The sequence below is a fragment of the Patagioenas fasciata genome, chromosome 5 (assembly GCF_037038585.1).
Source record: "Patagioenas fasciata isolate bPatFas1 chromosome 5, bPatFas1.hap1, whole genome shotgun sequence".
Lineage (NCBI taxonomy): Eukaryota > Metazoa > Chordata > Aves > Columbiformes > Columbidae > Patagioenas > Patagioenas fasciata.
This window is the reverse complement of record NC_092524.1, coordinates 30,746,771-30,760,277: the sequence shown is the minus strand read 5'-3', so window position 1 is coordinate 30,760,277 and position 13,507 is coordinate 30,746,771. Positions and strand designations below refer to the sequence as shown.

The window sequence follows — 13,507 nt, the reverse complement described above, 5'->3', positions numbered from 1 at the left end:
ACTGGCTTTCTTCCCAAATATACAATCCCAATGCAAGTCAGACTAAGAAGCACTCCTGACAGCAGCAACAGCAGCTGAATACAGGAATAACAGAAAAATGTCCCTAACATGGTGAATATAGACACAGCTGGTGAACCATAGAAGATGTACCCAAATCTGCTCAGTCCTATACAATGAAATTAATTTAAGCTGAAATGTCAGGTTGTCATTTTAGAGCAATACAGGAGTATTTGTTTGTTTTAAACATTTATGAACTGAAATCAACAAAAGTATTTACCCCATTTTTTTGTTCCTTTGTTTTGTTGGTTTTGTTTTGGTTTTTTGTTTGGTTGGTTTTGGTTTTGTTTGTTTTGTTTGTTTGTTTGTTTTAAAACAACAAGGAAAACAGCTTGGAGAGCCCTTTTGGGGTGCTTTAGGGTTGAAGGTTTTTTTGAAGAATAATGTCCCTTTGGGGCTTTGTATGAGACACCAGAGCACTCCGTGAAGGCACAAGACTGAGAAATGAATCTGAGTAAAAAAGGACTGTAAAACAAAGGAAAAGTTGACAAGCCTACTTTAATTGTCCAAGCTGAATGAAATGCAAAAGAATAAACAGAGCATAAACAGTGAAGAGTAAATTAGATTATTAGCAATTCCTCCAGTGTAATCAATCAAGCATTAATCATGAAACAATTAAACACATTGTTGAAAGAGGAAAAAGAACAAACCAACAGCGTTGCTTTAGGAAGAAACAGAACAGCTAAAGTGACATGGGATGGCCTGCCCAGATCACAAGGGTCTGCAACCAGCCTGCCAGGTGCTGTGCTATGCCAAGGCACACCGAGGCCATAGGGTTTGCTCAACTATTTTGACCCAGTACCTAGCACAAGACCTACCCACACTAGTAAAAATAGGCAAAAACACTCAAGCAGAGCCATACCTGGGAGCCGGGGACTGGGAAAGAAAGCGAGAGGAAATGCTGAGGCTTTCAGTTCTTTCCAGACTCCTACATGAGCCACCTACAAATTTTGGTTAAAGGGGAGAGAAAAAGGGAGCAGTTTAGTTACAGAACAAACATTCTGACACACGTATTTTCTTATTATGGAGACTATCAAATGTCCCCCCATATCCAAGAGAATTTGTTTGAGCTAAAACCACAGAGAATTAAATTACTTCATTGCCTTTGCCCCTTCTGTTCTACTTAGATTACTGTGCCTTAAATTGCTACTCTCCCTAAGGGTACGCCTCCTCCTTTTTCTCTTTTCTTTGTGTCCTATCCTGCCTGTAGGACTGTGAGACACTGGCATCAAGCAGAAAACCAATCAAAGAAACAAACGAACAAAAAAACCCCGGACAACTCACATAGATATTGCTGCCTGCAACCATTATCAATTCTAGAAAGATATGCTTTGTTCTGGAGTCAGCCGATAAAGACTAACCAGCTCCCTTGCCACTCTGATGTCTCCTCTTATTCTCTCCCTCTACCCAGCATTTCAGCCTTTTCTTTTCTTTTGCGACATTTGTTATGCCTTAATATACCACTAGAGGCCACTACATGTCCCCTATGGGGGGGTGGTGGCGGCGAACACACAGTTAATATCTTCATGTACAACGGGAAAAATTAGTTTGGGAACAAAAAACGGCTCTTCAGGATTCCAAGGCCAATACTTAACCCACACTGACACAGACCCCATTCTCATGCACACAGACTGATAAAGTTCACAGATATCACTGCTCTTTAGGCTTCTCTACATTGGTTCCCCATTTTTGACCCCTCCTACACAGACCCCTACCAGCCTGGTTCGATTTATACAGGGGAATCTGGAGTGATCTCGCAACACCCTTCAGTGAACAGACAGCTGTACCTTTTCCATCAGTGCTGCCCAGGGTCCCAAAATGCTGTTTGAGGAACTTCTCTTGATCAGGTATCTGGGGGATTTCTCCCTCTGGCATGCTAGTACCCATGTCCTCCTCTCCTTCCTCTCCCTCCAAGTCTGAGATGCCATCCACACTTAGAGGCTCGGTGCTTTCAGAATCTGTGAAAAGGCAAAAAAAAACCCACCAAAAACCCAATGCTGTAACAGCATAATAACAGTAACATTAGTCAGGTTAAAAAAAAGATACTCAACAAATATACTAAATTGATCCTAGAATGTTAAAGCAGAAGTCAGTCAGCATTAAATGTAATTCTCTAATCAAATATATCCCACAAACAGTTCAGCCTATGGGATAATCAGTCCTAAACCTGCCTCCTCACATAGCAAGGTACAAGAATGCCACAGGTGCACAAGGAAAATGCACTTTAACCAACTCCTCCTCCTACAGTGGCTTCATTGAAGTGCCTGTTCAAATGTGCTTGAGTCTTTACAGCAATACCAGCAAGACTGATAGAGCAACCTCAGTTCAGCTCATGAAGAAGACAGAGATCAGGACACCGATACACATGGCACAGAACGACCCCGGCAAGTTCCTGCCACGTTCCACATCACATATATTTATAATGTCTTTGCATCTTACCTTCATTTGGTTGGTCTGGGCTGGACAGACGACTGCTGCTGTAATCTACAGAGCAGGCGCTGTCAGGACTGTGTTTGTCTGGGCATCCATTACTGTGATAACCTCTACTGAGCTTTCCGTGGGACAACGCTTTTACCTGGAACTCACTACAAGAGAGACAGGAAAGACACAGCACTAGAAGAGATATTTGGTTTACATGTAAAGCAACACGTTATAACTTTAATAAGGCCTTACCTGTGTTAGTAACACCTTTGATTACAAAAACAAAGCTTTAAAGAGAAAAATAAGTCTATTTCTCTCATCATTATACAGTATATGTTTTGCATTTCATTAAGCTTGGACAGTGAAGTCTCAAGGGGACTGTTTGACCTTCTGGGCACCGTCAGTTTCCCATGATCACCAGGCCCCAGCACAGCCCTGCCCTGCCTTGATTACCAGCACTGGTGAGGAACAAACGCAGAGATCTACATAATGAAAAGGGACTAAAACCAGGCCTACACCTGCAAAACAGGAACTTCAGTATGCCACAGATTTGAGCCCTAATATAGTATTTTTTCCATGTTCATGACCTGCTTCTTTGGGCAACTTCTGTGTTGCAAGGTAGAGAAGATTCTGGGTTTGAGCAAGACTGATTTACTGAGGAACATAATATAAAAATACAATATTGTGGGACAGGGTTCCCGACTCCTGTGGTGATTTCCCAAGTCTTATTTTATCAGACGACATCAATACCGTTCTTTTGGCTGATGCCTCTTTATGAAATTCTTTGGTTTCAGCTGTACTCCAATTCAAGGCAGGATGCTAAAGTCACTCAATGGAACTGAACAGCAATTACCTCTGGCAGCTTGCAAACTGCATATTTTGAGATGTGTCCAGTCTGTATTCAACATCACACCAGAGGGCCTCCCTTTCTTATATGACGGAGCAGCACATGGGTCTGCTCTGTCCAAATGTTATTATAATAAAAGTGTAAATAAAGAGAAACTGGGAAAAACCTAGCAGCTTCAACTGCAAAATCTTGGCATGTGCTCTTGCATAAAAGCCTGTCTAAAGCTATCAGCCCACTCTTTATAACAGAGCAGGAGCAGACAGGGGAAATTAAACAGCTATTAACATCAGAATAAGAGGGGAAGGGAAGAATGAAATTCAGGGAAGGAAAAAAAAAAGGAGCACAGAATGCAACAGAAAATTAAGTGAGGTAAAACCAAACAAGATGAAACAGCAGAGGAAGAAAAAACATCTCCACTGTCTACAGTGTCCTTTTCAATTCCAGTTATGTTATGCAAGCCATTCTATTTCCCACAATGGGGTCATCACATATGTTGTTTAAATTCTTGCCAAATTAGGTTTGAAATTGTCACAAATAATAGTGTCCTGTCATTTCTGCTGGGCAGACATTTCACTGCTACATATAAATCACTGTTGGGTGGTTTTCCAGCTTCCAAGTTTTCCTTTGTTTCTTTCAATCCAGATAAGGGAGAAAGCAAAAAGGCTGCTCTGAAGTTGTTTATTCAACAAAAAACCCTGGAGGAGGCTGCTAATGTGCAGTTTCCTCCAAGGAAAGATTATTTTAATGATGCCTTCTTAGTTGCAGATTCCTTTAGCATAAGGCTGGCATAAAACTCTCAACTAAGTATGCCTGCCATCAATCAGGCAGTAAGTCAACTCAGATGAGTTACCATACAAGCTGCAAGCAAACTAAACCAGAGACATTTAAGCCGTGCACAGCAGAGAGCATATTTTTAACCTGCTAGGGTCTGTGGGATGGATTTCATCTTGCTCAGGGTAGATTACACACTCCTCACTCTCAGAAGGTTCCAGTTCCTGAGAGAAAATCCCCTCTTCACAAGACACAAGCCGAATCACTTGAGGTCGCACACAAGACCTGTTATCTTGGGAAGGTAACGAGCTGCCAACCTGTTTTTTAAAAAATAAATAAAAAATTAAAATTAAAAAAAGAGAGATAATATTGTCAGTGTTTTACTTCAAGCCAGCACGTGCTGTGCAGAGCTATAAAGTACGCATTGCAGCACGGAACACAATCTGAAATCTGAGATCAGAAAACAAAGCACTCCTATATCTTTCCTGTTACTTATCTACTAGACTTGACAGACTACTGCTACAGTTTCCTACCTTGTTTCCTATTTGCAACCTCAAAAAATTCTCTGGTAAAGTACTGGATTCCCTATCCCCCTCTGACCACACATCAGAAGTATAAGCCACATGGCAGCAGGTTCTCCCATTACCTTTTACAGACTCATCAGACATAGTTCATAGAAACCCGTGGGTCACAGCTGAAAAAACTGCACACAGTGAGCCTAATCCTGTCTTCAGTCATGCTGTTATAAAGGTAGGAAAAACTCTAATGAAGTTAGACAGCAGGTCAGACTGCTACTGGAAAACAGTCATTAGCCTTGAGGCATAAGCATGCATTACTTGCTGTGACCCATCGATACTGAGATCTTGAATATATTTTACAGAGAACTTAATGATCTAGCACAGGCCACAGCTGAGGGTGTCATATGAGCCACATTTCAGTGACTACTGAAGTCAAGAAACTGCACCCCAGCAGAGTGAGCTAACAGGTAATCAAGTACACAGCTGTCATTCCAAGATCAGCTTCTCAGCTTGTTTTTGCCATAAATAATCACAGAGCTAAAAGAAAACATGAGGCCTTCCTCTGTCATTGGAATGAAACCTTGATCCCATACGCGCTCTGCTACAAGATGGCAGACAAGCCAGAGTCACACATCACGGGAGTACTAGCTAAAAAAAGTTACCTAAACAGGTTTCTCAGAAGGCATTTAAGCCACCTCTAAAGAAGTAAAGAATGGCATCAGGTAGTAATAACTATACATAATAATAAATAGAGGCAGGGCAGATACACACAGAGTAGATTCATCTCCTAGAGCAGGAATGCCCTTACTTTGTTGATGTGCACAGGAAGATCTGCCTGTTCTTCTCTGTCATCCCCATTGCTGTTCTGAGACAGCGAGTCTCGACTCGGAGAACGAGAAACAGAGAAAGACTCCAACTGACGCAAGTCAAGCATGGATTTTACAGTCATCTCTATGTTGCTGGTTGGCTGGGACCACCGTCCACGCTGCCGGGGCATCTTGCTCATTGGTGCCTCTGAGTGCTGAATCGCTGCTATCTCTTTGGCCTGAAGAAAATTGAAAGAAAGACAGTCTTAGAGACTGAGTTCTGCTGATAGAAAAAGAGGAGAGAAAACAAAAGACCCATAGAAAATCACAATTATATACATCTCCATAAAAGCCTTAAAGCTGTCAGTGAGACAGATTAATATTGCTCCCTTAATCATAAAGATGTCAAGTAAAGTTGATACTTTGTTGCTGCTTCTTGTATAAGTGGACATTTAGAGGTCTCGCTCAGATCCAAGTATATGATCAGTTTCAGTACTATGTGACATTCAGGGTAGAAATGAAGGAGCAAAAGCATAACATCAAATGGAAATATACTGATGTAAAAATCCCAAGTGAAACTGTCTCTTTACTAGGCTGTATTTTGCATCCCCAGATTGTTCTTCAGAGAGGCTTCTCAATGGTTTCCCACCACAGTTGCACCTTTCCCACCAGTGAGAACGAAGTTACAATCTCCACGGGAACTTCTTCTCAAGTTTCCCTATGACAAGAAATACAGTTTGAAAGTTTAGCAACTCACCCTCCTCATTTCCCAGTGGGAAAGGCTTCTTGAGAGTGTAAGGTCTGGATCTGGAAAAGGAAAAAGATATATATACCTAGTTGATGTCCTTGGCCAGCAGCCCACCTTCTCAAAGACCTCTATCACATCTCTCCTCAAAGGCAGCATGCCTACACCTCTTGAAACAGCAGACCGCTGCCAACACATGCTTTCCCACAGACTACCAAACCATTGTATTGAAATGTTAATGGAGATGTACTGCTTTAAATAAGATTTTCACTGACTTGGCAGACCCTCTGCAGAACACTTGCCACAGTGCAGTGGCCCATCAAAGGCTTGGGAAAAGACCCTGCTCCAATACACTGTAGCATCTGCGGTAAAAATATCTCAAATTAGTAACGGTAATCTCTAAATTTTACCAGACATCTCCAGAATCCTCATGAGATCTCTTTTCGTTTCTGTGGACTTCTAATAGCTTGTAGACCTAAGCTCAGGACACTAATTCAAAACTTGTTTGGCCAGTTGGAACTAGCAAGAAACTTGACAATTTAACAACGGAATTTCTAATCACAGAACTCTGAAATGTACCCCTCTTCAGACACCAGAATGGGCAATCCCACATTAGCCACTGGCTTTGATCCCTCTCTTTCTGTCTTGGTCTTTCTGCCCATATCTTGTCATCCCTAAGCCAGCAACTCTCATCTTCTCCCCACTTCATGTTCATTGTCATTTTTCTCCATCTCTGCCCATGGTTGTCTCCCATTTATACCTGAGTCTCTCTCAGTGTTGCAGGTGGACTGAATACGGAAAGACTGCAGTCCACGTAATTCATCTTCATCATTCCCTTCATCTTCACCATCCTTGTCGCTGTCTGATGAAAGTGCAGGCACAGAAGACAGGGCAGAGATAGACTCATGCCTGAAAGGCAGGAATTGGAAGGAGTATTATGGTCTGTCCCAAGAACTGCCCACCATTTCAATCCCTACACCACGCAGTTCTACACTTTATCTCCATTCACACTCAGCATGTGCCTCAACTCTCCCAAACAGCCCTTTCTCTAGCAAAACCCATCTCTGAGAAAGAGGGTAAGTTCAACCCTGCACAGAGGTGTGCAGAGTGTCCCACAGCAATTGTCTCAGATGTGTGGAAGGATGACAGAAATCAGAATAGAAGTAAATGAGTCTGAGAAAGTCAAGTGGAATGAAACTTGGCCTTCCATTTCAGACTGTCAATTCATATGGTCAAGATCGTACAGCATATTTGAAAGGCAAATATTTTTCCCACCTTTAAGCATTTCCTCTCTGGAACTGTTTTACACATCAAAAATGTCACAGAGATACTGCCTGTTTGACAGCAACTGGGTATATGGCAAATTATCACATAACAGACAGGTTCACATCAACGATTGCACCACACAGAACCTGCAGGCACAGCCCTCACCATCAGAGCACTGTACTGCCTTTTTCAGCCTTCAGCCGCAAGGAAAAATGTAAAACCTATTTGGGGCAGATCTTTAATCAAAGTAGATCAGACAGGTGTTCCCACACAGACCTTAGAGGCACTCCCAGCATATAATTCCCCAATGCCAACCAGAGACATTTATTAACACCAAACTCTGTCTTCCCTCTTTCTTCCCCCCTCACCCCTTCAGTCAACAGAACCAAATGAATTAACTCCCTTTGGACAATAATTGAACAAATGAGGAATCCCTAACAAACACATTTGAGTAGATCCCACACTATGGCCTTGAGCTAGAGTGTCAAACTCATCATTAGTGACATATATAGGATATCACTGGTGGGTGCTGAGTGCCAAGCACTATTCATGAAATAAAAATAGCTCATCCATCAAATACAGCCTGGCCAGGGACCAACTTCTCCTGCAGCTGACAGATAGCAAGCAGTATTCAAACGTGGTAAGAAGTAGTTAAGGTATCTTAATATTTTCTCTTTCCATATAGTGGCAGAACATTAATTTCCATTTCATCAGGGGTGGCTGAGTAATAACTACCCAACCGTTTCAGAGGAGCTTGGAGGTCTTCTGGCAGAAAGAAGAGTGAAACTGGCTGTAGTCTGCAGAGTCCTCCAGTGAAAGAGTTTCATGTTGGCTCATCTACTTATGACATTTGTCAGTCTCTTCCTCTTTTCTACTGTCCATCTTGTCACTCTCAGGTCCTTGTGTCTAAGCAGAGGAATCCCAACAAAGTTCAAGCACCACAGTATGTTTGATGTTACGCCGTGTTTCATCCTATGAGGTATATTACATTCATTTACAGTAGGCCGTATTAATTTTGTATTGGTAACTTTGATAGCATACTTTTTGTTTGTATTCATTATGGTTGTTTGAGGAGTTTATTAAGGAAGAAGGGTTGGATTATTAAACATTTTAACATCTAACTGGCTGAATACCTCACTATGATGAGGTGATAAGGCTAAGTGTTTAGTAAACTCCTGCATGTACTGTCATAGATGTAAATGGAGAAGGGAGGTTTGCTGTCAGTGTGGTTTATGTTACAAATAGAAAGATGGCTTTCTAGCTGTCAGATGGTGACTGACAAAATTAGCAAGGAAAAAAAAAAAAAAGAGTACGTTCCAATATCCTCAAAGGAGCTGAGTAAGAGTGCAAAACATATTTTGGAAGTTGGATGGATGTTTTTTCATACCTCACAGGAAGTGCCAAAAAACTTATGAAGTCACACATGTCTGATACAAGTGTAAGGTTATCTTGCATTATTGCAGCAAAAATCCATGCCTCGCTTCCACATCCTCCTCAAATATGCTTTTCAAACTCAGCCTTCTGACCTGATGGAAGATAATTGAATGGGGTTTTCAAAAGGATCTTAGGCCCCCTGACTTGAAACTGAGATGCTTACGAAAATGAAACCTCAGTTCACGACGTCTTGAGTGTTTTAGCTGTTCTTCTTGCCCAAGTCAATCCCTCAATTCAGGGTTTACTACTTTCTCCTTTTCCTGCCTGCCTCTGTGCACTTTGGATTTTATTCCAAGCCCCTCTGTTGCTCACACCTCTCCAACACTCTTCCTCAGTTCTTGTTCCTGCTTAGATGGTCAGAGCAATGTAGGGTGAGGTTTCAAGCGTGGAGGCTGCTTCCAAATAAGCACCACACAAGAGCATTCTGAAAGCGAAGGAACAAGACTTCTTGGTTTTGCTGAATTCCTGCTAAGAGTACATACAGCCAAACCTCAACAAAGCAGCATTATACCAGAATGAATGTTTCAGAGTAGCTATTCCAGAATAGCATGTACAGACATGCCCAGTTCTCATGATACAAGTGACTCAGAACAAAGATTTTGTCATTTCTCATATTCTTCCTTTGCTGAGGAATATACCCCACACCTGGGTCTTGCTCTGCACGGATGGGGAGAGTCTGTTGCACTTCAGCTTCCAGTTTCTGAAGGGTCTGCCAGTACTGGGCCAATGGCAGGGAAGGACCTTCAGTTAGAAAATCTTCAGGACACATATACAGACTTAAAAAAAAGTGCCACATGTCTTTATGGCATTCTAGTTTTAAGATGTCTGATATTAGGTACTCTGTATTCTTCTGCATGTCCTTAGTTCAGCCCTTCTTTCTTTTCTTAAAACAAACCAGGCAAGGTTGGCAACTATCCATTTAAAGAGGTATGTTGTCAGCATTGCCACTCTGATCCTGTGCTACTTAAATCCTCAGGGGCCTATTTATGAAACTGTAACATCCTATGTGGTAGGGATCACTAACAGATTGCCTCCCCCCAGCTCCTCAAATGCTTAAGGGTTTTAAAAAGAAAGTTACCCTACTTTTCCTTACAGAAAGATCACAGTGCTGCTGACTTCAGAGTTTCCCGGGTGTTATAATTGCAGGAGTTCAGCACAGACTCAGGCATCACTTCTGACCTAGCATCAAAAGCCTGCCCCATTATGAGCCCTGGCAACTGCACAGCTTTCCTGGACTGGACCAAAGCTGCACTGAGAATTTGATAACAAGTTATCCTTTCCAAATATATCTGAGGGTACACAGTACTACTTCGGCCTACATATATTAGTTTTAGACAATTTAATTTGGATAACATTTCTATCTCCTGCTATTTATACTAGAGCTTCAATGGAACTTAGAGAAAAAGAGACTTTTAAAATTAAAAAATATAAATGCTCAGCTAAAACATGATTATAAGCCCTGCAAACATTCCACAGTAAAATTAATTTAAAACTTCCCTTCCAAAATTTTGAGACAAGCTTTTCTAAACAATAAATGCATACTTGGATCAAAATCAAAACTATTAAAAGACCTTTACATGGTTCCTTCTCTGCAAATATAAATGCCTCAAAATCAAAATGTACCAGAAATACCAGCTGAGTACAAGTTCTATTATCCCAAACAACCAAAGCTCCTCATGTTCATGACCTGTGATTACTGCAACCAGAGGCAGAACCAAAAGGCGCTCAGGTGCACTACAGAGAACTGTGGATCATATAGATCAGATCAGATCAGTTACAAAACAACCCAAAGTCCCATAAAGGTGAGTCACAGAAATCCTTCAGAGGAGAAACTTCAATCTCTCTAGAAGTATTTGGAGGGTCTGAAAACGCTGGGACTCCCGTTTGGAGAGAAGGCTGGATAGAGAAAGGTTATTATAGAGATTTACAAAACCATGGGGACTACAGATAGCTGGATGCAGAAATACAGCACACCAAACTAATAATAATCTCAAACAGTGAGCTTTCAATGAAACTAGCAGGAGTGTTGTTTAATAGAGACCAAAAAAGTCCTTCGCACAGAGAGCAGTGAACTCCTGGAACTTGTCACTATAGGAGGCTGGAGAGGCAGACAATATTACAAAGTTCAAAATTATTTATACAAATTCAGTGAACAGGGTCCATGACCAAATACTCAAGGGACCAGGCAGAGATGTACCTCCTAACATATCCAATACAACAATAAGGTATGAGGAAAATGGACCGCAGAGGCCATATAGCAAGGCTCACACAGTGTCCCACCAAACAGCATCTTGCATTGCCACTGTCACAGGCAGAAAACTGAGCTTCATGGAGCACTGGTTTGACCAAGAATGGCATTTTTACACACCAGATGTTATTCACCTGGGCCAATCCCTGCCCTGCTAGTCACACTTGTTTAGAGACAACACCGTCACAAATTGGAAATCTTCATCTCCCCACTGCCTCCTCAGTTCAGTTTTGTTTTCCCAATATTACTTAGATTATTTATCTCATCATACATTCATGCTGTGAAACTAGGAGAATGCATTACTACCCACACAACATTCTAGCAATACCATTCTAGAGAATATATCATAGAATAAACAACATATCATCAGTCAGGGACCCTTCTTATACTACTGTGAGTCCTTTTGAGACAACAGTTTTAAACCACAAGGTGCAAGCCCCGTCTCCACTGCAACCAACACAGACAGACTTTGAAAACACAACCAGAAAAGGCACAGGGAATCTAGAACACCAATCTTACTCAAGTTCATTAGTTTTTCTTCTCCCACCTCAGTAATGCTGGTCCAATAGGCTCTTGCTCCATTTTCAGTCCCAATCCAAAATGTTCTGCAGTTATGTTTTTACTGATCTCCAGTGACCACAGCGGTCGACCAAAACTGAAAACAAGCTTTCAAAGCTGACCAAACAAGTAGATTCCAGGCTTGCAAAGAGGTTACCAAACAAGTTTAATAAAGTGCCGGGCTTGGCACGGCACTAACACCGCCCTTCAGCAAGCGTCTGTGACGGAAATGAGAATCACCTCATGCGGAAGAGGACTGGGATTATCTGTCACAGGCTGAGCCCCGGTAGGGCAAGGCTGCAGCTGCTGGAATATGGAGAGTCTGCTATAAAAAGCACATTACTTGACAACTCCAGAATTTTGGCTAGAAAAAAGACTTCCTGAGTTCTCCCATCATCGTTACCAAAAGCACTTACTAGACAAGACATTTCAAGAATAATCAGATCAAGATTTTCCCAAATTTAACTACGCAGACGGACTTGTTTCAACATTGCTTGCTCTCAAAGGGAGCGGGAAGGTCCCTGTGATACTCTGACAAGCAGCACAGTAAGTCCTCCAATGCACTGGCACTTTTACATCCAGAACTCAATATGTAGTCATGCAGAAGAGAAAAATTGTGGGACATCAAAAAATCTGTGTTTATCATTTTTTTTCCCCTGCTTTGATCCCATATCAGCTCAATCAGGACACTCTCCTGCATTGCTTACAGTCAAATTAGTCTCAGCTACTTATTGGCTACAGAGAAACCAAATACATTACACTAATAATCCATAATCCCCTGTCACTCTTGTTGTGTTTAAAAACAGGGTCTGTGTTTAAGCACCACTTTTTAAAGAAAGGTCACCAGATAAATTTAGACCTATTCAGTTTGTAGGCTGTGGTAGTTTGTTTTTAGATACATTGTTTACTGAGCAAAAAATAATAATGTGATTTAGTTGCCAAGAACTTTTCCCATGGAAATTATTTTTATATTTATTATTTATATTATAATTATTTTTAGGTGACCTTTTTCAAAGCCTCCAGAAAATAGCTAACAAAGAAACAGCACAACTGTAAGGACTCTTTCCAAATTACAATCAACACGGCAAACTCATGCAGTTCACAGGCATACGTTGGTAACGACACCGTGGAAAACAGCCTTTAAATTGCAGTCAGCCTAGGTCCAGAGAACTTTATTCATGAAGCAGTAAGGCTTCCCTCATGGGATGCTGTGTACCAGACTCAGTATTGCTAGGTAAACTGCTCATTAAAGTTTCTGACCACATCATTAAACTAAATTAAGACACCGGGGCATCGCGTACACATTGCAATCAGTGAAGCAACACTAAGTACATCAATCTGGAAGACCACAGTCAGGCTTCTACATCCAAAGAAGACAGGCACAAAACACATGGCAAATCCAACAGAACAGTAAGAGAGCTTTTGGAAGACACTACCAGTGAAGACAGCAGAAACCTTACAGTCAAATCCCAGTGCCACACTTTCCACATTAAACCCTACAAAGCCAGCAACTTCTTCTCAGTCTACTCAGCTCACCTCATGAGTCCAGCTGTCTTGTGCAGTGGAGACTTCTCTGCCTGCTTCCCTCTCTGTTTCATGTCAGACAGTCGTTGCCGCATGTTGATGGTCATCTCCGAGCTCAGACGCCAGATGAAGATACAGCTGAAACAGGGAAAGGTGAGGCTCGAGTCAAGTTTCAGTTCAGTTTATTTATAGTATCAATTCCCACTGCAGAGGCAAACAAAAGCCCTTCTGTCTGTGGCAGGGAGAGACACGAACAGAAACAGTTTCACAGAAACTCAATCCCATCACAAGCTCCACGACAAAAAGGTAAAA

At 41.7% G+C, this 13,507-nt stretch overlaps 1 protein-coding gene across 5 annotated transcripts in view; it reads right to left on the bottom strand.

Moving 5' to 3' along the window:
- MAPKBP1 (mitogen-activated protein kinase binding protein 1) overlaps positions 1-13,507 on the bottom strand; it is a 101,777-nt gene that overhangs the window by 12,128 nt on the left and 76,142 nt on the right. For 4 of the 5 annotated variants that reach the window (XM_071809196.1, XM_065838072.2, XM_071809198.1 and 1 more), the window contains 8 exons: positions 13,208-13,333; positions 6,926-7,074; positions 6,178-6,227; positions 5,423-5,659; positions 4,244-4,413; positions 2,497-2,642; positions 1,845-2,015; positions 920-998 (listed from right to left, as the gene is read on the bottom strand). In XM_071809196.1, coding sequence (XP_071665297.1) covers positions 920-998; positions 1,845-2,015; positions 2,497-2,642; positions 4,244-4,413; positions 5,423-5,659; positions 6,178-6,227; positions 6,926-7,074; positions 13,208-13,333 — 1,128 coding nt within the window. The remainder of the gene's footprint in view (positions 1-919; positions 999-1,844; positions 2,016-2,496; positions 2,643-4,243; positions 4,414-5,422; positions 5,660-6,177; positions 6,228-6,925; positions 7,075-13,207; positions 13,334-13,507) is intronic. The other variant, XM_071809199.1, reaches the window with a different exon arrangement.